This window comes from Neovison vison, chromosome 6 (genome assembly GCF_020171115.1).
Source record: "Neovison vison isolate M4711 chromosome 6, ASM_NN_V1, whole genome shotgun sequence".
Lineage (NCBI taxonomy): Eukaryota > Metazoa > Chordata > Mammalia > Carnivora > Mustelidae > Neogale > Neogale vison.
Window position 1 is genome coordinate 67,212,926 of NC_058096.1, and position 27,075 is coordinate 67,240,000.

Here is a 27,075-nt window from a genome sequence, read left to right on the forward strand (position 1 = left end):
CATATTTCTCAATAGTCAGTTTTACATCCTAAGTGGATTTACTTTTCTGTGTTCTCTGTTCTGTTCAGTTGATCTGTATTTCTGTCTTTCTGCCAATAACACACAGTTTTGAGTACTATAGCTATATATTATGTCTTGAAATTGGGTAGACTTATTACTCCTATTTATTCTTTTTTACAATTGCTTTAGCTACTCTACTTTCAGATAAAGGTACAGACAAAGGCATATTATATATGCCTTTCCATATAAATTTTAGAAAAGCATGTCTACAAAACCTACAAAAGTGTCTTGTCTGAGTTTTATAAAAATATGAATATATATCTTTGCTCTATTGAGTATTAAAATACATGAACATAGTATGTCTTTTTACTTAGATCTTTTTTTTTTTCATCTGGATTATATAGTTTTTAGCATACAAGTTGTATATTTCTTTAATATTTATACCTCAGTATGTCATATTTTGAGTGTGATTAAATGATAATGTGTTTTAAATGTTCCTTTCCACATGTTCATTGTTATTATGTACAAACACAATTAAGTCATCTGTGTTTATCTTATATGGTGTAGTGTTGGTGTACTCACTTATTAATTCTAATAATTTCTTTGTAGATTCCTTGGGATTTTCCATGTATACCATCACATTTTTTTGCAAATAGAAAAGCTTTATTTCTTCATTTCTGATCTACATGTTTTATTTCCATTTCTTGCTTCTTGCTCCAGATACAATTTCTAATACTATATTGAAGAAGAGTGATGAGAAGATGCATCTTTGCCTTGTTCTTGATTTTAGGAGAAAACATTAAGCTTTTCACTATTAATTACAGGATTTTGTAGTTGCTCTTTATTAAACTGAGAAAATACTCCCTAATATCATTTTTCATAGTTTTTATCATGAATGAGTATTGAATTTTGTCAAATTCTATTTCTTCATCATTGGTGTGATCATGTTACTTTTCTGTTTTAGCCTGTTAATATGGTGAATCACATTGATGTACTGGTGTTGAGCTAACCTTATATTCCTGGAATAAGCCCCTCTTGACCTTTTTATATACTGCATAATTATATGTTTCTTATTAAGGACTTTTATGTCTGTATTCCTGGGGAGTATTGATGTGTAGTTTATTCCTCCTGAACTCACACTCTTTTTTGTGTTCTAACTGACAAATTAAAATTTTGTATATTTAAAGTATGCAATTAGTGGGTTTTTTTTAAAGTTTGTATTTAAATTCCAGTTAGTTATATTAGTTTCAGATATACAGTGTAGTGATTCAACATTCCATACAACACCTATGATCATCACAAGTTCACTCTTTAATATACATCACCTATTTAACTCATACCCCTCCCACATCCCATCTCCGATAACCACCAGTTTGTTCTCTATAGTTAGGACTCTTTTTTTGATTTGCCTCTCTTTTTTTCCCCTTTGCTCATTTGTTTTATTTCTTAAATTCCACATATTAGTGAAGTTAGTGGCATTTGTCTTTTTCTGACTGACTTGTTTCACTTAGCATAATACTGTCTTGCTCCATTCATGTTGTTGTAAATGGCAAAATTTCATTCTTTTATGGGCTGAGTAATATTCTATTGTATATTATATACACCACATCTTCTGTATTCATTCTTCAGCCAACAGACACTGGACTATTTTCATAATGTAGCTATCGTTGATATTGCTGCTATAAATGTTGGGGCACATGTATCCCTTCAAATTATTATTTTGTATTCTTTGTATAAATACCTAGTACTGCAATTGTTAGATCGTCGGGTAGTTTTATTTTTGAATTTCTGAGGAATCTCTGTACTGTTTTCCAGAGTGGCTGCACCAGTTTGCATTCCTACCAAGAGGTTTCCCCATTTCCCCCATCTTTACCAATACTGTTGTTTCTTCTGTTGTTGATTTTAGCCATTCTGACAGGTGTGAAGTGATATCTCATTGAAGTTTGATTTGTATTTCCCTGATGATGAGTGATTTTGAGCATCTTTTCATGTGTCTCTTGGCCATCTCTATTTCTTCTTTGGTAAAATATCTATTCATATCTTCTGCCCATCTTTTAACTGGATTATTTGTTTTTTTAGATGTTGAGTTTTATAAGTTCTTTTATATTTTGAGTACTAATCCTCATTTGCAGATATCATCTCCCATTCTGTAGATTACATTTTAGTTTTGTTGATTGTTTCCTTCACTCTGTAGAAGCTGTTTATCTTGATGGAGTCCCAATAGTTTATTTTTGCTTTTTTTCCCCTTGTCTCAGGAGACATATCTTGTAAAAACTTGCTATGGTTGGATTTCAAAGATGTTACTGTCTGTGTTCTTCTTTAGGATGTCTATGGTTTTCTGTCTCACATTTAGGTCTTTCATCCATTTTTAATTTTTTTTTTTTTGTATGGTATTAGGAAGTGGTCCAGTTTGTTTGTTTTTTTGTTTGCCTATTGATGTTCAGTTTTTCCAACACCATTTGTTGAATGGACTTTTTTCCATTGGGTATTCTTTCTTGCTTTGTCACAGATTAATTGACCATATGACTGTGGGCTCATTTTTGGATTCCCTATTCTGCTCCATTGATCTTTGTGACTGTTTTTGTGCTAGTACCATACTGTTTTGATCACTACAGCTTTGTAATGGAACTTGAAGTCCAGAATTGTGATGCATCCAGCTTTGCTTTTTTTCTTCAAGCTTGCTTTGGCTATTTGGAGTCTCTTGTGGCTTCATACAAATTTCAGGATTGTTTGTTCTTGTCTGTTGGTATTTTGATAGGGTTTGCATTAAATGTATAGATTTGCATTAATTGTGTAGATTATTTTTTTCCATGAGCTTAGGATACAAATTTTTTATTTTAGCATGATTAACATACATTATTATATTAGTTTCAGATGTACAGCATAATGATTCAGCAATTCTATACACTGCTCATTGCTCATCAAGTTAAATATACCCTTTATTTCATAAACATTTTAACAACTGTTCTTCTAGCCCATGATCATGGAATGTCTTACTATCTTTGTGTCACCTTCAGTTTCTTTTATCAGTGATTTATAGTTTTCAGAGTGCTGGTCTTTTACCTCATTGGTTAAGTTTATTCCAAGATATCTTAATGTTTTTGGTGCAATTGTAAATTAAGGGATTTATTCGTGATTTCTCTTTCTGCTGCCTCATTATTGGTGTATAGAGATGCAGCAGATTTCTGTACATTGATTTTTTAAAAATTTCTTTTCAGTGTAACATAATTCGTTGTTTATGTACCACACCCAGTGCTCCATGCAATACATGCCCTCTATAATACCCACCACCTGGCTCCCTTGACCTCCCAACCCCTGCCCCTTCAAAACTCTCAGATTGTTTTTCATAATCCATAGTCTCTCATGGTTCATCTCCCCTTCCAATTTCCCTCCACTGCCTTCTCCTCTGCATCTCCCATGTAATTTGTTATGCTCCACAAATAAGTGAAACCATATGATAATTGACTCTCTCTGCTTGACTTATTTCACTCAGCATAATCCTTTAACTTTATTGAATTTGTGCATCAGTTCTAAGTTTTTGGTGGAACATTTCAGGTTTTATATATGTGGATATATATATATATTTTTTCTTATTAACTACAAATAGTGAAAGTTTGACTTTTTCCTTGTTTCCTTTGATTCTTTCTTTCCTCTATTTGGATGCCTTTTTTCTGTCTGTTCTGTCTTATTACTGTGGCTATGACTTCCAGTACTATGTTAAATAACAGAGGTGAGAGTGGACATCCCTATCTTGTTCCTGACTACAGAGGAAAAACTGTATTTTCCTCATTTGGGATATTTACTGTGGGTTTTTCATAGATGGCCTTTATTGTGTTGAGGTATGTTCCCTCTAACCCCACTTTGTTGAGGGGTTATATAAGATTTTTATAATGAATTGAGGTTGTACTTTGTCAGATGGTTTTCTATATCTATTGAGATGATCATATGGTTTTTATCCCTTCCCTTGTAATGTGAAGTATCACACTGATTGATTTACAAAGACTGAACCATACTTTTATCCCTAGAATAAATCCCCCTTGATTGTGGCAAATGATTCTTTTAATGTACTGATGGATTCAGTTTGATAGTATTTTATTGGGAATTTTTACATCTGTGTTCATCAGGGATATTGGCTTGCAGTTCTCTTTTTTAGTGGAGTCCTTATCTGTCTTGGTATCAAGGTAGTGCTTGTCTCATAGAATGAATTTGGAAGTTTTTCCACTTGCATTTTCTGGTAAAGATTTTCAATTTTTCTTTAAATGTTTGTTAGAATTCACTAGTGAATCTGAGCGTAAAGATTTCTTTTTTGGAAATTAAGAATTGTTAATTAAATTTTTAAAATAGTTTTAGGACTATTCAATTTATTTCAAATTTGGGAAATTGTGCCAATTTTGCTTTTTGAGGAATTGGTCCATTCTACCTACAGTGTCAGATATATTTTTATAGAGTTGTTATTTATTATATTATATTTGCCCGATCTGTAGTGATATTCCTTGTTTCATTTCTAATATTGGTCAGCTGTCTTTTATTGTTTTTTTTTTGTTTGTTTTTTTGTTTTTTTTTAACTTGTGTATCTTGCTGGAGATTTTTCAACTTTATTAAACTTTTCAGGCAACCTGCTTTTTGTTTTACTGATCATCTCCTTTCCTATTTTTAATTTCATTGATTTCTGCTCTTTATTATTTTCTTTTGTCTAGTTGGTTTAGGTTTATTTTGCTTACTTTTCTAGGTTCTTGAGGTGGGAGCTTAATTATTGACCTGAAACTTTTTCTCTTTTCTACTGTAAGTATTTAGTGCTATAAATTCCGCTGTAGCATTGCTTTAGCTTTGTTTCATGAGTTTTGATTTCATGTATTTGCAGTTATCATTCAGTTCAATGCAACTTTTTCCATGAGCTTAGGATATAAATTTTTTATTTAAGTATGATTTATATACATTGTTACATTAGTTTCAGATGTACAGCATAATGATTCAGTAATTTTATACATTGCTCATTGCTCATCAAGATAAATATACCCTTTATTTCATTCATTCCCCCACCCATCTCTCTTCTGGCAACCACCTATTTGTTATCTGTAATTAAGCATCTATTTTTTTCCTCTTTTTTTTCTTTGTTCATCTTTTTTTTTTTCTTAAATTCTACATGAGTGAAATCATATGGTATTTGTTTTTCTTTGGCTTATTTTATTAAGCATTATATTCTGTAGGTCTATCCCATGTTGTTCCAAATAGGATGATCTCATTCTTTTTATGGCTATGTAATATTCTGTTTTGTATATATATATATACACCACATTTTCTTTATCTCTTCATCTATGGATAGACCCTTAGGTTGCTTCCATTTGTTGGCTATTATAAATAATGTTGCAAGGAGAAGACAAGATGGCAGAAGAGTAGGGGACCTTGTTTCATCTTGTCCCTTAAATTTAGCTTGATAACTATCAAACCATTCTGAACAGCCATGAATTCAGCCTGAGACATAAGGAAAAAAACATCTGGAACTCTATAAGTAGAAAAGCAGCTGCTTTTTACAAGATAGGAGGTGCAGAGAAGTAAATCTGAAGAGAGATACTGGAAGAAAAATACAGTGAGGAGGGCCTCCATAAGCCAGCTACTGGAAAGTGATATAGCCCTGGAGGGCAAAATTGGAACCTTTAGAAATCTGCTCCAGTGAGAGATACCTCTGTCTGAAAGGGAATCAGGGGATGTAATGGGCAGAATTCAGGTGGGTCATTATGCTCTCAGGATCTCAGGAGTCCCAGAACTAATGGGGATGCCTGAGATAGTAGCATACCCAAGTAGTGGAATGCAGAAACTGGTTATGGTCAGAGAGCCCAGAAGGGGCTCCCACCTCAGGTCACCATAAACCCTGAGCTGCCCCATCAGGTGAATGCTCTTCACCTGGGTACCTTGCAATGGACTCAAATGTGGAGACCATCCATTTTCCCCTGGTAGGGGCAGAGCAGGTTCTTGCATGATCCTGCAACCACTCTCAGTGCAAGGGCCCCACAAGGGCAATAATGTGGGACCCTCAGACTCCTCCCAGGAGGATTGCTCTGGTCACATGGTGCAGGAGTCTGAAGAGTTTGGCACACACAGTGAAGTCCCAGAGAGTTTACTGAAGAGAGGAGGCATCAATCTTTCAGCTATGGGGCCAGAGATCAGGGCATGGCCATTTTTATTTTGATCCTCTGAAAAGACTCAGAAAGACTTTGGGAACAAAAGCCACAGAGAGGACCAGCTTATACTGAGCCCAGCCCCTGGCAAGGGACAGTGAAACTCTGTCTAGGCAAAGACAACTGAGAAGCAGCACAGCAGACCCCTCCCTCAGACCAACTGGAAAAACAGGTGCACAATAAGTTTACAGATCCCACAAGATTGTAAAACTCTAGCACTAGGGGAAAATAGTATATAGAACTAGAGTTTTTTCCCTCATGATTCATTTATCTTGAAGTCTAAAATTTTCTATTTCTATTTTTTCTTTTTTCCTTTTCAACTAGTTTCTTATTTTATCAGCTCTTTGTTTTTAAGTTGCTTTTTAACTTTTATTTTTTACATCTATATTTTATAAATATATGCTTCATTTTGGGCTCCCTTTCACTATTCAGTTTTATTTTTGTATATATATAGTTTTGCTTTCTTTGCAATTTTGGGATTTAGTGTCTTCTAACACACAGACCAAAATTCACTCAGGAACAAGTGGATCACCCTGTTTTGTCCAACCTGTGAGGATTATTCTCTCCCCAGCCCTGCCTTTTATTTGTTTTCTTTTGCTTTGTTTCTTTTTGATTTGTTTTTTATTGCTTCTCTATTTTGGTTTCTGACCTCTTTGGAGTTGGTGGGTGTGTATGTTGCTTGGATTGTGGTAATATTTTTGATTCTTCTCATTCACTCATCCTATCTTCTCTGGGCAAAATGACTAGAGGGAGGAATTCACAACAAAAGGAATAATGAAAGGTAATGTTCTCTGCCATAGACCTAAGTAATATGGATTAAGTAAGATGTCAAAGATGGAATTTACATTAACAATTATAAAGTTAATGGCTGAGGTTGAAAAAAGCATGAAAGACACTAGAGAATCTCTTAGTACAGAAATGAGATCTGATCAGGCTGAAATTAAAAATGTTGTAACTGAGATGCTAAATTAGATGCTCAGACAAGTAAGGTGAATGAGGCAGTAGAGAGAGTAAGTGATCTAAAAGACAGATTGATGGAAAGGAAGGAAGTTGTGGAAAAGAGAGACAAACAACTAATAGCCCATGAAGAGAGGCTTTGAGAAATCAGTGATGCTATGAAACATAGTCACATCAGAATTATTGGAGTGCCTGAGGGTGAAGAGAGAGAAGGTGGGGGCAGAAGGTATATTTGAGCAAATCATAGCTGAGAACTTCACTAATCTGGGGAAGGAAAAAAGCATTCATGTCCAAGAGGTAGAGAGGATCTCTCCCAAAAATCAATAAAAATAGATCAATACCCTGACATAATAACAAGGATTATGAAGTTCAGAGACAAAAAGAAAATCCTGAAATCAGCAAGAGACAAGAGGCTCCTAACCTACAGAGGGAGGAACATCAGACTAACAACAGACCTATTGATAGAAACCTATCAAGCCAGAAAGAACTGGTATGATATATTCAGAGTACTAAATGAGAAGAACATGCAGCCAAGAATACTGTATCGAGCAAGGCTGACATTCAGAATGGAAGGAGAGATAAAGACCATCCAGGACAGACAGAAACTAAAATAATATGTGACCACCGAGCCAGTCCTGCAGAAAATATCAAGGGGGACCTATAAGCAAAGAGACACCTCAAGAGTAACATAGACCAGAAAGAAATGGAGATAATCTACAGAAACGGACTTCATAGGAAATACATGGGTATATCAAATAAATTCACATCTTTCAATAGTTACTCTGAATGGAAATGAGCTAAATGTTCTAATCAAAAGACACAGGTATCACATTGGATAGAAAAGCAAGACCCATCCATATTCTGTCTACAGGAGACTCATGTGAGACCTGAAGACACCCTACATTAAAAGTGAGTGGGGTGGAGAATCATTTACCATGTTAATGGACTCAAAAGAAAGCTGGAGTAGCAATTCTCATAACAGACAAATTAGATTTCAAATCAAAGACTGTAGCAGGAAATGAAGAGGAACACTGTATCATACTTAAAGCATCTATCCAATGAGAATATCTAATAATTATAAATGTTTATGCCTCCAGCATGGGAGCAGCCAATTATATAAACCAATTAATAACCAAAGTGAAGAAACACATTGATAATAATACATTAACAGAAGAGAACTTCAACACCCCCCTCATAGCAATGGATAGTTTATTCAAGAAGATCAACAAAGAAACAAGAACTTTGAATGACACACTGGACCAGATGAACTTCACGGATTAATACAGAATATTCCATTCTAAAACAACAGAATCCTCATTCTTCTCGAGTGCACATGGAACTTTCTCCAGAATAGATCACATACTGGGTCACAAATCAGATCTCAACTGATACCAAAAGATTGGGATAATTCCCTGCATATTTTCAGACCACAATGCTTTGAAAGTTGAACTCAATCATAAGAGGAAATATGGGAGGAACTTAAACATTTGAAGATTAAAGAGTATCCTTCTAAAGAATGAATGGGTCAATCAGGAAATTAAAGAACAATTTAAAAATTCATGTAAAAAAATGAGAATGAAAATACATCTGTTTAAAACCTGTAGGATACAAGAAAGGTGGTCCTAAGAGGGAAGTGCAATGCAATACAAGCCTCTCTCAAAGAATTTGAAAAATCTGAAATATACAAGCTAACTTTACACCTTAAGGAGATGGAGAAAGAACAAAAAAGTCTAAACCCAGCAGGAGAAAGAGAAACAGTAAAGACTATAGCAGAAATCAATGAAATAGAAAGCAGAAGAACAGTAGAACAGATCAATGGAAATAGGAGCTCATTCTGTATAAGAGTTAATATGATTGGTAAGCCCCTGGCTAGACTTATCAAAAAGAAAACAGAAAGGACCCAAATTAATCAAATGAAAGGGGAAAAATAATGAAAAACACCAAGGAGAGAGAGTTTTAAGATCATATTATGAGCAACTATATGCCAACAAGTTATGCAACCTGGAAGAAATGGATGCATTGTTGGAAATTTATAAACAACCAAAACCAAAACCAAAACAGGAATAGATAGAAAATATGAAAAGACCAATAACCAGCAAGGAAATTGAAATAATCAAAAACCTCTCAAAAAACAAGAGTCCAAGGCCAGTGGCTTCCCAGTGGAATTCTACTAAACAATTTCAAGAAGAAATAATACCTATTCTACTGAAGCTGTTTCAAATAATAGAAATGGAAGGAAAGCTTCCAAACTCATTCCAAAATCATTCAGGCCAGCATTACCTTAATCCCCAAACCAAAGACCCATCAAAAAGGAGAATGACAGACCAGTATCTCTGATGAACATGGATGCAATAATTCTCACCAAGATACTAGCTAGCAGGATGCAGCAGTACATTAAAAGGATTACGCACCATGACCAAGTGTGATTTATTCCTGAGTTGCAACTTTGGTTCAACATCCACAAATCAATGTGATACAATACATAAATAAAAGAAAGGACAAAAAACATATGATCCTCTCATTAGATGTGGAAAAAGCATTTGACAACATACAATATTCTTTCTTGATTAAAACTTTTCAAAGTGAAGAGATAGAGCGTACGTACCTCAATATCATAAAAGCCACCTATGAAAGGCCCACAGCAAATATCATTCTTAATTGGGAAAGACTGAGAGCTTTTCCCTTGTCAGGAACACAACTGGCCACTCTACCACTGCTGTCCAACATAGTACTAGAAGTCCTATCCCCAACAGTCAGAAAACAAAAAGAAATAAAAGGCATCTAAATTGGCAAAGAAGTCAAACTCTCACTCTTCGCAGATGACATGATACTATATGTGGAAAACCCAAAAGAGTCTACCTCAAAATTGCTAGAATTCATACAGCAATTCAGTAATGTTGCAGGATAAGAAATCAATGCACAGAAATCAGGTGTATTTCTATATACTAACAATGTGATTAAAGATATTAAGGAAATGATCACATTTACAATTGCACCAAAAACCATAAGATACTCAGGAGTAAACCTAATCAAAGAGGTAAATGATCTGTACTCTAAAAATTTCAGAATGCTTCTGAAAGACATTGAGGAAAACACAAAGAAATGGAAAAACTTTCCATGCTCATGGGTTGGAAGAATAAATATTGCTAAAATATCTATGCTACCCAGAGCAATCTACACATTCAGTGCAATCCCTATCAAAATACCATTGACATTTTTCACAGAGCTGGAACAAATAATCCTATAATTTGCATAGAACCAGAAAAGACCCTGAGTAGCCAAAGTAATGTTGAAAAAGAAAACCAAAACTGATGGCATAGCAATGCCTGACTTCAAGCTATAGTACAAAGCTGTGATCATCAAGACAGCATAGTACTGGCACAAAAACAGACATATAGATCAATGGAACAGAATAGAGTCCAGAAATGGATTCTATGGTCAACTAATCTTTGACAAAGCAGGAGGGAGTAGTCATTGGAAAAAAGACAGTCTCTTTAATAAATGCAGTTGATAAAATTGGACAGCCACATGCAGAAGAATGAAACTGGACCATTCTCTTATACTATATACAAAGATAAACTCAAAATGGATGAAAGACCTCAATGTGAGACAGGAATCCATCAAAATCTTAGAGAATTTGGGCAGCAACCTCTTTAACCTTGGGTGCAGCAACTTCCTGCAAGACATGTCCCTGAAGGCAAGGGAAATAAACAAAAATGAACTATTGGGACTTCATCAAGACAAAAAGCTTTTGTTCCAATTTTAGTATATGTGCTGCCGAAGCGAGCACTAGACAAAAAGCTTTTGCACACCAGAGGAAACAATTGAAAACTAAAAGACAACTTATAGAATGGAAGAAGATACTTTCAAAGGACATGTCAGTTAAAGGGCTCGCATGCAAGATATACAAAGAACTTCTCAAACTCAACACCCCCCCAAAACACAAATATTCCGGGGAAGAAATGTGCAGAAGACATGAACAGATATTTCTCCAAAGAAAACATGCAAAATGGGCAACAGACACATGAAAAAATGCTTAACAACACTTTTCATTAGGGAAACACAAATAAAACCACAATGAGATACCACCACACGCCAGTTAGATTGGCTAAAATTAATGAGATGGAGAACAACAGATGTTGGCAAGGATGTGGAAAAAGGGGAACACTATTACACTGTTGGTGGGAATGTAAGGTAACAGAGCCACTCTGCAATATAGTGTGGAGGTTCCTCAAGAAGTTAAAAATAAGGCTACCCTATCATCCAGCAATTGCACTACTGGCTATCACTGCAAAGATACAGATGTAGTGATCTGAAGGGGCACCTGCACCCCAACGTTCATAGCAGCAGTGTCCTCAATAGCCAAACTGTGGAAGATGCTGAGCTGTCCTTCAACAGAGGAATGGATAAAGAAGATGTGGTTTATATATACAATGAAATTATTACTCAGCTATCAGAAAGGATGAATATTACCACTTATATTGACATGGATGGAACTGGAGGGTATTATGCTAATGGAATAAGTTAATCAGAGAAAGACAATTATCATATGCTTTTACTCATCTGTGAAATAGAAGAAGTAGTGCAAAGATCAGAGGCATAAGGAGGGAAAACTTAATGGGAAAAAATCAGAAAGGGAGACAAACCATGAGAGACTCTTGACTCTGGGAATCAAACTGAGGGTTGCAGAAGGGGTAGTAGGTGGGAGAGTGGGGCAGCTGGGTGAAGGGCATTAAGGAAGGCACATGGTGTGATGAGCATTGGGTGTTATATACAACTGATGAATTATTGAACACTACATCTGAAGGTAATATACTATATGTTGGCTAATTGAATTTAAATTAAGAAATAATGCTGCAATAAATATGAGTGCATATATCTTTTTGAATTAGTGTTTTTGTTTTCTTTAGGTGAATACCTAGTTATAGAATTACTTAATCATATCATAATTTTGTTTTTAATTTTTTGGGAAATATCTATATTGTTTCCCACAGTGGCTGCAGAAGCTTATAGTCCCATATACAGTACATGAGGGTTGCTTTTTCTTTACATCCTTGTCAAAACTTCTCATTTCCTGTGTTTTTTTAATTCCCTTGTGATGACTTCTAGGACCTGTAAGTTAGAAGTGTATTGCAAGTATTTGAGGATTTTGTTTCTTTTACTTTTGTTGATTTCTAATTTGATTCCACTGTGTTTAGAGGACACATTCTATATGACTTAATTATTTTAAGTTTGTTGAGGTTTATTTTTTAGCCCACACTCTGGTGTATCTTGTCTTGTGATGACAAGAATGTTTTGCTCTTGTTTGCCAGATTATTCTATAAATGTCAATTCGTTTTGTTGACTGGTAATTGTGTTGGGTTCCCTTTCCTTGCTGATTTACTAGGAACAGGTGTTGAAATCTACTAGAATCATGGGTTCTCTTTCTCTCTTCTCAGTTTTTACTTCACTTAATTTGAAGGCTCTTGTTTGGGCACGCACATTTAGGATTGCCATGTCTTCTTGGAATTGATCTTTTAATCTTTACAAAATGTTGTGGTCATTTTCTCACCTTCCAAGTTTTTGTTTGTTTGTTTTTGTTTTTGTTTTATCTGGTATTAGTATAATCATTCCTACTTTCTTTTGATTAATGTTTGTATTATGTATCTTTGAACTTCCTGTTAACTTTCAGGCCACCCATGTCAATATATTGGAATTAATTTCTCATACACAGCATATAGTAGGTAGTTTTTTTTTTTAACTCATTCTGCCAACCTGTATTTTAATTGTTGTTCACATTTTATGTAATTAGTGATACATTAGTGCTTAAGTTCTCAATTTATTTTTTGTTGTCTGCTTATTTTTTCATTCAAATGTGGGTTTGGTTTTTTGTTTGTTTGTTTTCTTTTTGTTTTGTTTTTTGCCTTCCTGTGGTTTAATTGATCTTTTTTTATTTTAGAATACCATTTTGATTTATGTATGGTTTTTAATGAATCTTTTTGTATCATTTCACTTCTTGAGTGGTTGCTGTAGACATTTTATTATGTGTAAACAATTCATCACAAACTACTGTTATTGAATTTTCTCAGTTTGAATGAAGTATAAAGATCTTTCCTTTCTTAATTTTCCCTTCTCCATTTTAAATAAATTTTCTGTCTCTGTATTAGAACTGGATCAGACTATGTTATAATTTCTACTTCAGCTATGAAACATAATTTAGGATACTCAAAGGAAGGAGGAAAATATATTGAATTTAACCATATTTTCACTCTCCCTATAGTTTTTATTCACACTTGATATTAAAAAGTTTCTGATCTTTTTTTCTGTTTAGTGAACTCCTTTTAACCATTCTTTTAGAGTTTGTCTTTTAGTGACAAATTCTTGGTTTTTTTTTTTTTTCACCTAATAATGTCATGATTTCTTCTTTATTCCTGAGGGATATTTGGGGGGATGTATAGAATTCTAGGGTTGATCTTTCTTTCCTTTAAGCACTTGAATAGTGTTTTTACTTCCTTTTGGCCTTTGGTTTTCTGGTGAGAAATCTGCTGTCATTAGAATATTTTCTCCTATAGTTAAGGTGTTATTTCTATTTTGCTGCTTTCAAGATTTTTTTTTTCTTTTTTACATAGTTGACTGAGATCTGTCCTAATTTTATTTCTTTAGGTTTATTCTGTTTAGTTTTTCTCAGCTTTTTGAATCTTTTGTTTGTTTGTTTGTGTGCTTTTACCAAGTTTATTATGTTTTAAACATGATTTTTTAAACTAGTTTTTCAGTCCCATTTTCTTTTCCTTTCCTTCCAGGGCCATGATAACATGATTGCTAGATCTTTTCTTTTTTGTATCACAGGTTTCTGAGTCTCTGGATTTTTTTTTTTTGGAAATATTTATTTTCTGTTTGTTGTTCAGATTGGATCATTTATATTGTTTTATCTGTGAGTTCATGGAGTTTATTTTCTGTCCCGTACATTTGGCTATTGAGCTTATGCATAGATTTTAAAATTTTCTTTGTTGTGTTTTTCAGTAGTAAAATTTGCCTTTGACTTTTATCTCCTGTTTCTTTGTTGAGTCTTTGATATTTTTCACTGCTTGTCATTCATAATTGCTTGTTGCATTTTTTAAATTTATTTTTTATTTATTTTCAGCATAACAGTAGTCATTATTTTTTCACCACACCCAGTGCTCCATGCAATCTGTGCCCTCTATAATACCCACCACCTGGTACCCCAACCTCCCACCCCCCCCCACTTCAAACGCCTCAGATTGCATTTTTATGATAACTCCTTTAAATATTTATCTGTGAATTCTTATTTTTATTTTTTTAAAAAGATTTTATTTATTCATTTGAGAGAGAAAGAGAAAGACAGAGCACAAGCAGAGGGAGAGGCAGGCTCCCCACTGAGCTGGGAGCCCGATGTGGGGCTTGATCCCAGGACCAGAGATCATAACCTGAGCTGAAAGCAGATGTTTAACCATCTAAGCCACACAGGCACCCCTTATCTGTGAATTCTAACATCTTTATCATCTTGGTGTTGGTATCTCTTGCCCTTTTTTTTTTTTCATTTGAACTGAGATTTTCTTATTTCTTGGTGTGATGAGTGAGTTTTTATTAAAACTGGATATTTTGTATATTATGTTGTAACGTTGTAAGTCTTATTTAGACCTTCTATTTGTGGCAGGTTGTTTTGACATTGTTCTGACAGTGGAAGGACAGATGTCATCTTGTTACTAAAAGTTCGAGTAGTTCAGCTTTCCCCCTTGGCATTTACTCTGTGAATTTAAATACCTTTAAATAAAGGTAGAAAATGTTATTTCTTTTGCTAGAGGAGAATGAGAATATGCTTCTCAGACTTGGATTTGCCGGAAATCATGATGTTATTCCCTATGGAAGTGCAAAGATTTGGCTTATTTAAAAATTTGACTTATGTTTGGTAGTTTTCCAAATAATTGTAAGTTTTTTACTGTTTGGTTAGTTTATTAAGACTATGAATGAAACTCAACTAAATTTTCAGTTATCGTTTTAATTTTGTCTCGTATTTAAATTCTGCCTAGGTGCAGATTGTCTAAAATTAGCATTCTTTTTCTTAGAGAATTTTTAATTCTTTATTTTTTCTTTTATATGATTTGAGTTTTTCCACTAAAACTCCTAAGTATCAGTCTTTGAATTAAGATGCTGAGGGAATCTTAGGGTAGCTAGCTATGTCTTTCCATGGCTCTTGTGTGTGTGTGTGTTTTTTTTTTTTTTTTTTGAACATTCGGAACTGTATAAATTTATTTAAAAAATTTTTTACTTTTTTTTTTTCCAATTTATTTATTTTCAGAAAAACAGTATTCATTATTTTTTTCACCACACCCAGTGCTCCATGCAAGCTGTGCCCTCTCTAATACCCACCACCTGGTACCCCAACCTCCCACCCCCCTGCCACTTCAAACCCCTCAGATTGTTTTTCAGAGTCCATAGTCTCTCATGGTTCACCTCCCCTTCCAATTTACCCAAAAGCACATACCCTCCCTAATGTCCGTAACCCTACCCCCCTTCTCCCAACCCCCCTCCCCCCAGCAACCCACAGTTTGTTTCGTGAGATTAAGAGTCACTTATGGTTTGTCTCCCTCCCTATCCCATCTTGTTTCATGGATTCTTCTCACCTTCGTTAGCTCAGTTTGGGGGAACTACATAGCTACAAGGCTTTATCCCTATTACTAACTTAGTAATTTACGTTCTTATCCTAAAACTTGAATTGTAAGTTAGCAGCAGTCTTTCAATCACTAAACAGTATCTCATAAAATATGGTTCATAGGCTATCTGTAATAAAATCAGCGAATAAGTGCTAACTAAATTTTAATTTTTTAATGATCAATATTTTGGTTCTTCATAAAACGGAGTGTTGGATTCTGGGATAGGGCTACTAAGCTTCCAAGTGATGTCCATGATGGTATATGGACTTTGAATAGCAAGTACTGAGGTTACTTGTTAAAGTGTCAGTCATATGTTCCATCCCAAGTCCATGAGTAACAATTTGTGTACCTGGAATGCAGAAATATTTATTTATACCAAAGATTAAGAATTATTGCCATAATTTAGTAGTTCTTAATTGTGGTTGTGCATCAAAAAACCACCCAGAAAGAGTTTAAAATATTATTGCTAGATTTACTACAGAACTGCTGAATTTTCCTCTCTGGCATTTATATTTTTAATATGCAGAATACACCTGATTCTGAGTGTAATCTGGTTGTAAAGTATAATTATAAACATTATAGAAAGAACTGGAGCAGAGTCATCATGCCTGCTAGTAGAGGTTTTACCTGGAATCTGGAGAAAAAAATAAAACTAAAATTGAGCTGTGTTAAAACTTAGGGGAAAAAAGTTTCAAACTTGAAGTCTCCCACTCAATTTCATACAGCAAATTTTCTATAATTTTAAACCATTTACTGGGTTTGTATATGTTTTAAAAATTTTATTTATCCACTTGAGGGAGACAGAGACAGAGCACCAGTGGGGTGGGGGGAGGCAGAGAGAGCTGACTCCCCACTGAGCAGGGAGCCTGATGTTGGACTGGATCCTAGGACCCTGAGATCAGGATCCAAGTTGAAGGCAGATACTTTACTGACTGAGCTTCCCAGGCACCCAAAACCATTTACTTTTTTTTTTTTTAACCATTTACTTTTTAAAAACATATTTTGGACTTCTGTTGACAGTGTTTCTCAAATTAGGAGCCATAGGTATGGTCTTGGAGTTATAAATTTTCCATAGTAATTTTTGACTGTAATATTTTTATTTTTATAATCACAGTAATGGAAAGATTCTTAATGGTTTGAACAAACCACTTCATTCAAAAACACTGTCACACGGGTCGAATATGTGAAGTTAAATTTGCATTGATGATTATGTTGGCACCAAATAGTGTCATTTTAATTTTTGTGGATTAATAAAATAATAGAAGTCGACTATGCACATGTATTATGTGTTCATGCCATAGGATTGTAAAATTATGTGATGGTGTACTATGGAATAGAATTCAGAACTGTTCAAGTAGAGACAAGTGGTAAAAGGAAAGGGTAGAATAAATATAGATATACCAAATTCAATAGAATCTGTGAAGTTAGAACATATCATGAGGTTACTTACTTCTTTAAAGAATCCATCTGTCATATACACTAGTCATTAATTTGAATTCTAGTTATAGTTTTATTTGTATTTATTTTGTATTTTTTGTTTTATGTATACATAACAGCCATTTTTATAAACGAGTTGAATAATTTGTAAAAGTCACTCTAAAGTGAGGATAAGCAAAAAAGTTTTAAAGGTCTGTACATTTTTCAAGTTTGAAAACATTGATTTTATTTATTTCATATGCTTATGTAACATATGTAACATATTTTAAATTATAGAATTATGTGATTAATTCTATAATTAGAATTATATGATTACATTATATAATTACATTATATAATTAATGTAATGGCCCATTTTAAATAAAGTTTTCTACATTAACTTTCCTTGATTGCCCTTACTGGAATTAATCCCTTCTTTCTTTCAATTCTTTATGGCAATTCACACACTTTAATTTTATTTTTCTTACTTGTCTACTTGTCTTATTTCTCCTATTGCATGGCATTTTTTATGAGTAAAAAGAGTAATTTGTTGTAATCAAGGACAGTGCTTTTTATAATGAATTATTTGGTGAAGTTTGGATTAATGGATAAATGGAAAGAACACTAACAATGTCTTAAATGATTTACTATAGAGAATGATAGTGAATATAGACATAGGAAAAATATTATTTTTTCAGGGTTCCTATATAACAGAAAATTCATCAGTTTGCAGGTGATGGTAGTAGAAATGTATTACAAATAAAAGTATAGCTATTAAATACAATAAATTAAATTCAGTAAAGTATTGATTACTTATTAGGGTTATAAAATATATAGCAAAAGTATAATCATGGCCTCTCCCTCTCCCATGTCAAGCATCTTAAGTAAATCTCTTTACTCTTTTTTTTTTAATTTTTTTATTTTTTATAAACTATATAATATATTTTTATCCCCCGGGGTACAGATATGTGAATTGCCAGGTTTACACACTTCACAGCACTCACCATATGACATACCCTCTCCAGTGTCCATAACCCCACCCCCCTTCTCCCAACCCTCCTCCCCCCAGCAATCCTCAGTTTGTTTTGTGAGATTAAGAGTCATTTATGGTTTGTCTCCCTGCCAATTCCATCTTGTTTCATTTATTCTTCTCCTATCCCCTTAACCCCCCATGCTGCACCTCCACTTCCTCATATCAGGGGGATCATATGATAGTTGTCTTTCTCTGCTTGGCATATTTCACTAAGCATGATACCCTCTAGTTCCAGCCAAGTCATCGCAAATGGCAGGATTTCAATTATTTTGATGGCTGCATAGTATTCCATTGTGTATATATACCACATCTGCTTTATCCATTCATCTGTTGATAGACATCTAGGTTCTTTCCATAGTTTGGCTATTGTGGACATTGCTGCTATAAACATTCGGGTGCACTTGCCCCTTTGGATCACTACGTTTGTAACTTTAGGGTAAATACCCAGTAGGGCAATTGCTGGGTCATAGGGCAGTTCTATTTTCAACATTTTGAGGAACCTCCATGCTGTTTTCCAGAGTGGTTGCACCAGCTTGCATTCCCACCAACAGTGTAGAAGGGTTCCCCTTTCTCCACATCCTCGCCAGCATCTGTCATTTCCTGACTTGTTGATTTTAGCCATTCTGACTGGTGTGAGGTGATATCTCATTGTGGTTTTGATTTGTATTTCCCTGATGCCGAGTGATATGGAGCACTTTTTCATGTGTCTGTTGGCCATCTGGATGTCTTCTTTGCAGAAACGTCTGTTCATGTCCTCTGCCCATTTCTTGATTGGATTATTTGTTCTTTGGGTGTTGAGTTTGCTAAGTTCTTTATAGATTTTGGATACTAGCCCTTTATATGACATGTCGTTTGCAAATATCTTCTCCCATTCTGTCAGTTGTCTTTTGCTTTTGTTCACTGTTTCCTTTGCTGTGCAAAAGCTTTTGATCTTGATAAAATCCCAATAGTTCATTTTTGCCCTTGCTTCCCTTGCCTTTGGCGATGTTCCTAGGAAGATGTTGCTGCGGCTGAGGTCGAAGAGGTTGTTGCCTATGTTCTCCTCAAGGATTTTAATGGATTCCTTTCTCACATTGAGGTCCTTCATTCATTTTGAGTCTATTTTCATGTGTGGTGTAAGAAAATGGTCCATTCATTTTTCTGCATGTGGCTGTCCAATTTTCCCAACACCATTTATTGAAGAGGCTGTCTTTTTTCCATTGGGCATTCTTTCCTGCTTTGTCGAAGATTACTTGACCATAGAGTTGAGGGTCTATTTCTGGGCTCTCTATTCTGTTCCACTGATCTATGTGTCTGTTTTTGTGCCAATACCATGCTGTCTTGATGATGACAGCTTTGTAATAGAGCTTGAAGTCCGGAATTGTGATGCCACCAACTTTGGCTTTGTTTTTCAAAATTCCTCTAGCTATTCGAGGTCTTTTCTGGTTCCATATAAATTTTAGGATTATTTGTTCCATTTCTTTGAAAAAGATGGATGGTACTTTGATAGGAATTGCATTAAATGTGTAGATTGCTTTAGGTAGCATAGACATTTTCACAATATTTATTCTTCCAATCCAGGAGCATGGAACATTTTTCCATTTCTTTGTGTCTTCCTCAATTTCTTTCATGAGTACTTTATAGTGTTCTGAGTATAGATTTTTAGCCTCTTTGGTTAGGTTTATTCCTAGGTATCTTATGGTTTTGGGTGCAATTGTAAATGGGATTGACTCCTTAATTTCTCTTTCTTCTGTCTTATTGTTGGTGTAAAGAAATAAAACTGATTTCTGTGCATTGATTTTATATCCTGACACTTTACTGAATTCCTGTACAAGTTGTAGCAGTTTTGGAGTGGAGTCTTTTGGGTTTTCCACATAGAGTATCATATCATCTGCAAAGAGTGATAGTTTGACTTCTTCCTTGCCAATTTGGATGCCTTTAATTTCCTTTTGTTGTCTGATTGCTGAGGCTAGGACTTCTAGTACTATGTTGAATAGCAGTGGTGATAATGGACATCCCTGCCGTGTTCCTGACCTTAGTGGAAAAGCTTTCAGTTTTTCTCCATTGAGAATGATATTTGTGGTGGGTTTTTCATAGATGGATTTGATAATATTGAGGTATGTGTCCTCTATCCCTACACTTTGAAGAGTTTTGATCAGGAAAGGATGCTGTACTTTGTCAAATGCTTTTTCAGCAACTACTGAGAGTAGCATATGGTTCTTGTTCTTTCTTTTATTGATGTGTTGTATCACATTGATTGAATTGTGGATATTGAACCAACCTTGCAGCCCTGGAATAAATCCCACTTGGTCGTGGTGAATAATCCTTTTAATGTACTGTTGAATCCTATTGGCTAGTATTTTGATGAGAATTTTCGCATCTGTGTTCATCAAGAATATTTGTCTGTAGTTCTCTTTTTTGATGGGATCCTTGTCTGGTTTGGGGATCAAGGTGATGCTGGCCTCATAAAATGAGTTTGGACGTTTTCCTTCCATTTCTATTTTTTGGAACAGTTTCAGGAGAATAGGAATTAGTTCTTCTTTAAATGTTTGGTAGAATTCCCCTGAGAAGCCATCTGGCCCTGGGCTTTTGTTTGGAGATTTTTGATGACTGTTTCAATCTTCTTACTGGTTGTGGGTCTGTTCAGGCTTTCTATTTTTTCCTGGTTCAGTTGTGGTAGTTTATATGTCTCTAGGAAAGCATCCATTTCTTCCAGATTGTCAAATTTTTTGGTGTAGAGTTGCTCATAGTATGTTCTTATAATTGTCTGTATTTCTTTGGTGTTAGTTGTGATCTCTCCTCTTTCATTCATGATTTTATTTATTTGGGTCCTTTCTCTTTTCTTTTTGATAAGTCTGGCCAGGGGTTTATCAATCTTATTAATTCTTTCAAAGAACCAGATCCTAGTTTCGTTGATTTGTTCTATTGTTTTTTTGGTTTCTATTTCATTGATTTCTGCTCTGATCGTTATGATTTCTCTTCTCCTGCTGGGTTTAGGGTTTCTTTCTTATTCTTTTCCAGCTCCTTTAGGTGTAGGGTTAGGTTGTATACCTGAGACCTTTCTTGTTTCTTGGAAAAGGCTTGTACCGCTATATATTTTACTCTCAGGACTGCCTTTGCTGTGTCCCACAGATTTTGAACTGTTGTGTTTTCATTATCATTTGTTTCCATGAATTTTTAAAATTCTTCTTTAATTTCCTGGTTGACCCATTCATTCTTTAGAAGGATGCTGTTTAGTCTTCATGTATTTGGGTTCTTTCCAAATTTCCTCTTGTGATTGAGTTCTAGCTTCAGAGCATTGTAGTCTGAAAATATGCAGGGAATGATCCCAATCTTTTGATACTGGTTGAGTCCTGATTTAGGACCGAGGATGTGATCTATTATGGAGAATGTTCCATGTGCACTAGAAAAGAATGTGTATTCTGTTTCTTTGGGATGAAATGTTCTGAATATATCTGTGATGTCCATCTGGTCCAGTGTGTCATTTAAGGCCTTTATTTCCTTGTTGATCTTTTCCTTGGATGATCTGTCCATTTCAGTGAGGGGAGTGTTAAAGTCCCCTACTATTATTGTATTATTGTTGATGTGTTTCTTTGATTTTGTTATTAATTGGTTTATATAGTTGGCTGCTCCCATGTTGGGGGCATAGATATTTAAATTTGTTAGATCTTCTTGTTGGACAGACCCTTTGAGTATGATATAGTGTCCTTCCTCATCTCTTATTATAGTCTTGGCTTAAAATCTAATTGATCTGATATAAGGATTGCCACTCCTGCTTTTTTCTGATGTCCATTAGCATGGTAAATTGTTTTCCATCCCCTCACTTTAAATCTGGAGGTGTCTTTGGGTCTAAAATGAGTTTCTTGTAGGCAACATATAGATTGGTTTTGTTTTTTTTATCCATTCTGATACCCTGTGTCTTTTGATTGGGGCATTTAGCCCATTAACATTCAGGGTAACTATTGAGAGATATGAATTTAGTGCCATTGTATTGCCTGTAAGGTGACTGTTACTGTATATTGTCTCTGTTCCTTTCTGATCCACTACTTTTAGGGTCTCTCATTGCTTAGAGGACCCCTTTCAATATTTCCTGTAGAGCTGGTTTGGTGTTTGCAAATTCTTTCAGTTTTTGTTTGTTCTGGAAGCTTTTAATCTCTCCTTCTATTTTCAGTGATAGCCTAGCTGGTTATAGTATTCTTGGATGCATGTTTTTCTCGTTTAGTGCTCTGAATATATCATGCTAGCTCTTTCTGGCCTGCCAGGTCTCTGTGGATAAATCTGCTGCCAATCTAATATTTTTACCATTGTATGTTACAGACTTCTTTTCCCGGGCTGCTTTCAGGATTTTCTCTTTGTCACTAAGACTTGTAAATTTTACTAATAGGTGACGGGGTGTGGACCTATTCTTATTGATTTTGAGGGGGGTTCTCTGCACCTCCTGGATTTTGATGCTTGTTCCCTTTGACATATTGGGGAAATTCTCTCCAATAATTCTCTCCAGTATACCTTCTGCTCTCCTCTCTCTTTCTTCTTCTTCTGGAATCCCAATTATTCTAATATTGTTTCGTCTTATGGTGTCACTTATCTCTCGAATTCTCCCTCGTTGTCCAGTAGCTGTTTGTTCCTCTTTTGCTCAGCTTCTTTATTCTTGTCATTTGGTCTTCTATATTGCTAATTCTTTCTTCTGCCTCATTTATCCTAGCAGTAAGAGCCTCCATTTTTTATTGCACCTCATTAATAGCTTTCTTGATTTCAACTTGGTTAGATTTTAGTTCTTTTATTTCTCCAGAAAGGGCTTTTATATCTCCCGAGAGGGTTTCTCTAATATCTTCCATGCCTTTTTTGATCCCGGCTAGAACCTTGAGAATCGTCATTCTGAACTCTAGATCTGACATATTACCAATGTCTGTATTGATTAGGCCCCTAGCCTTCGGTACTGCCTCTTGTTCTTTTTCTTGTGGTGAATCTTTCCGCCTTTCATTTTGTCCGGATAAGAGTATATGAAGGAGCAAGTAAAATACTAAAAGGGTGGCAACAACCCCAGGAAAATATGCTTTAGCCAAATCAGAAGATATCCCAAATCATGAAGGGGGAGAAAGAGGATAAAAAGAGGTTCAGAAAGGAAAGAAAAGAAAAGAAAAGAAACAATAAAAAAACGAAAACAAATAAGGAAAAAGTATAAAAAAGAAAAAAATATATATATTAGATAAACAAGTTAAAAAACATTAAAAAAGAAAAGGATTAAAGTAAAAAAATTTAATAAAACTAGAGTGATATGCAGTGAATAGAAGGTTTTGGTAAATTCCCAGATTTTAATTATAGGAATCATGGTTTCTTTCGCTATAGAATAATTTCCTAGAATTTGTCAGAAGGCCCTTTGTGCAGATACAAGTAGTACAAAAAATAAAGGAATAGTAGAGTTGATTTCTGATCTTATAAGCTTATTTTATACTATTAAGATGCCAAGCATCTGCATAAAAAGTAAATAATTTATGATCTTATGAAAGAAAGCTACAAATTCTCTATCTCTGAAATGTACATTTTAGATGTACCTAATTTCTATTTGAAGTTAATATTACCAAAGAAAAACCGCCAGTGTAGAAATTTGCTAATTTTGCAACCAAACAGGAATGGATTTAAATCCTGGTTTTTCTACTTACTAGCTGCCAGTCCAATGAAAGTAAAATAAAAGTTCTTGGCCTCAGTTTCCTCTTCATAAAATAGAATTATATATTTGTCTTGGAGTGCTCTAATTCTGAAGAGAATTAGAAATAATATATGTTAATGCCCATGGTAGACACTTATTTAATAGTGGTTATTGTTATCATTATTGTTTTTAATGTTATACTCTTGTTATTTATGCTCTACCCTCTCCTAATAACTAAATGCTACTTGAGTGTATAGTAAATTTTATTATTCATGTACCTATCACTACCTAATAAGTATAAGGAAAATAAAATGCTGACCAAACATAAAATTTAGATATTTTAATTATAATTTTCTTTCTTTCAGAATTACTTACTGTCATCTACCTTTCCAGAGTAAATGGCTCTATGTTGGAACAGAAAGAGGAAATACACATATTGTAAATATTGAATCTTTCATTCTTTCTGGATATGTTATCATGTGGAACAAGGCAATTGAGCTGTAAGTTTGAACTTGAATACCACTTTATTTGTCTTGAATATTTCATATGGTTTGTAAAGCATGTCAAATTACAGAGTTATTTGAAACATTTATAACTAATTTATGAGTGAACATTTATAATTAACATTTATAATTAATTTGAGTGAACAGTTCAGCTAAAATAATTTACAACTATAAAGAATTTTAAAGACTTAAAAATCTTGTAGTATTAAATAAACATTATAATTTTAGACTTTCTGTATATTTAAGGGTGTCTGAATAATTAGGAGTTATGTATGTAAATTTCATGATAAAGTACTTAGACTTATTCTAAAAGTTATACGTGGAAATCATCTCATTTTTTATAGTCATTCTTAGTATAGCCACTTTCAATGGGAATGACAAGTAGATTGTGATTATATTTAGTTTTATGTAAAAATAATCATGATCAGTTCATATATTTTTTTTATCGCTAGTAGTTCATTCTTCACTTGCCTCACTAACATATTGTTTAGGATTCTAAGAACCAATTTATCAATATTTTTTATGTTGCAACGTATACAGCTATTTGATTATGTGGTTAGTGGTAATTACCACTTTGACTTTGGTGCTGATACTTAAGTTTATGCACATATAAAAGTAATGGAATTCCAAGCCATCTTTTTGTATGTATACAAGTAATTCTCCTGGTCACTGTGTTAATCTTAAAAACAAATTTTCTTTAATAAATGTTTATACTCTGTGCATATTAGGTCCTTAATTTATAATATGTTTAACTTGAAACTGGCTTATTTCCATATATATGACATTTTTATACATGTATATATGAAATATATATATACATAAATATATATCTGAGTTACATAATTATTCTCCAGAACTCTGATTAAAGCAGCCTATTTAAGTGAGGCTCAAATCTGGTTTTTATAATAAATCTACTATTCCCTATTTTTAATGTTTCAGTGTGCCTGTATATATAAGAAATGTTGTTATTAATTATATTCTTGTTACAATATTCCTTTTGTATTATGTCATAATGGGTCTTTTGTTAATGATAATTCTTCCTCCCTGATCAGATTAAGGACTGCCCCAGGGCAAGATCTTTGTTCATTGATCCTTTCTTTTTCTTTATACTTGGCTTATTTTGGTGCTTTCCACAGAGTGGTAACTAAATAACTGATGACATTATTGAATACTTAGTATGGTAGTTACACACTAATATTGACTTAAAGCCTTCATTTATAATTATAATTAATATGCACTATTTTACTGATATGCTTTAGTGTTCTACATGTGTATTTTAAAAAACATTTATTCTAGAGACTATTTAGAATTATGTCTCCCCAAAAATTATTTAATTTTTTAGCTATTTGGGAAAGGTTTCCCCACTATAATCTGAGTGGTATAAAAGTTGTAAATAGGGCTGAACTTAATGTTTGCTTTCAAAATTTTCTCAGGATATTGATAAAAATGTAAATAAACTTGAGAGATTGAATTACAGAACTTTTATACAAATTTAATATTAGTACAAATAATAATATATGTATTATTTGTGTTCAGTTGAATGCTGCTAATTATGAAGTTTATAATCTAAATAGATTATTATACTAGTAATAGACTTTATAGTATTTCACCACTTTTGCCATTTTGTTTCCATATTCATATATCTTGGTTTACTTAGACCAGTTTTCCTGAAGTGTATTCCATAGAGTTATAGATCCATTGTGATCTACATAATTTAAAATTCCAACTGCCAGTCTTCTAGAACTGTCTTTTAATTGCTCTCTACCTATTGAGATACATTAGAAAATGCATGCCACTTTCTATTCGTATGTGCCAGGTGTATGGGACAATAATAAAATATTTATTTAAAAGAGTCATTTCATAAACATAATTTTACACACATATTTCAACAATACATTTTCTAATTATGACAAATGCAGAATTGTCTTTAAGAGATATGTGAAATTATTTCAATTTAAGTTCTTACTTGAAATACTTTTTATTCAATGTTATTTTTCAGTTTGTTTCTATTATTAGTGAAGTGTCCTGATTATAATTTTAGGCAGTTCTCATAATTATAGATAGTGTTCCCAAAATGCATATTTTGATTATTTGGAAACTGGAACACATTTTCCATAGAAACATTGATGTTTGTAAAACATCTCATAAAGTAGTAGCATAGAACTGAAGGAACATTAAAATTTTTTTCTATGGGAAAGTTATTCCACGTTATAGTGTAGAAGTAGATGTTTCTGCAGGGCAGCCCCAGCTTTTTAAAAAATGCAACCTTGTTTTCCACATATGATTAATGTTTGAGCATGATATTGATTAAAAAATCGTAATTATAAGGCTTATGTTTTACTAACAATCACTGAAATGTGTTTATTGTGCACTATGGTATGATACTGAAAACAACTATGAACTGGGAAGACATCATTACTGTTCTCTTGGGGCTTTCAGTCTAATGAGATTAATTAAAAAGGCAATTACAATATATTGGAAATAAAGTGTGGCAGTGCTATAAGAAGGACTCCTAACATGTGGTCTCAAAGAAATATCTGTAAAGGAAATTATATCTATATTGAGATCCAGCGGGAAAGCCTCAATGTGCGATTGCTGCTTGGAAACTCTCTGACAGTCGGGAGCTCCCAGACAGACACCACTGCCTTGGCTTTGGGTACAAGCAAAAGATCCTGCATCTCCAGGGTCTGCAACTTGGAACCTGCTCTGCCAG

General features: G+C 34.0%; 1 protein-coding gene across 6 annotated transcripts in view; it reads left to right on the top strand.

Moving 5' to 3' along the window:
• The window catches only part of STXBP5L (syntaxin binding protein 5L), a 415,834-nt gene that overhangs the window by 140,370 nt on the left and 248,389 nt on the right, over positions 1-27,075 (top strand). For all 6 annotated transcript variants that reach the window (XM_044251475.1, XM_044251473.1, XM_044251477.1 and 3 more), the window contains exon 6: positions 24,225-24,359. In XM_044251475.1, coding sequence (XP_044107410.1) covers positions 24,225-24,359 — 135 coding nt within the window. The remainder of the gene's footprint in view (positions 1-24,224; positions 24,360-27,075) is intronic.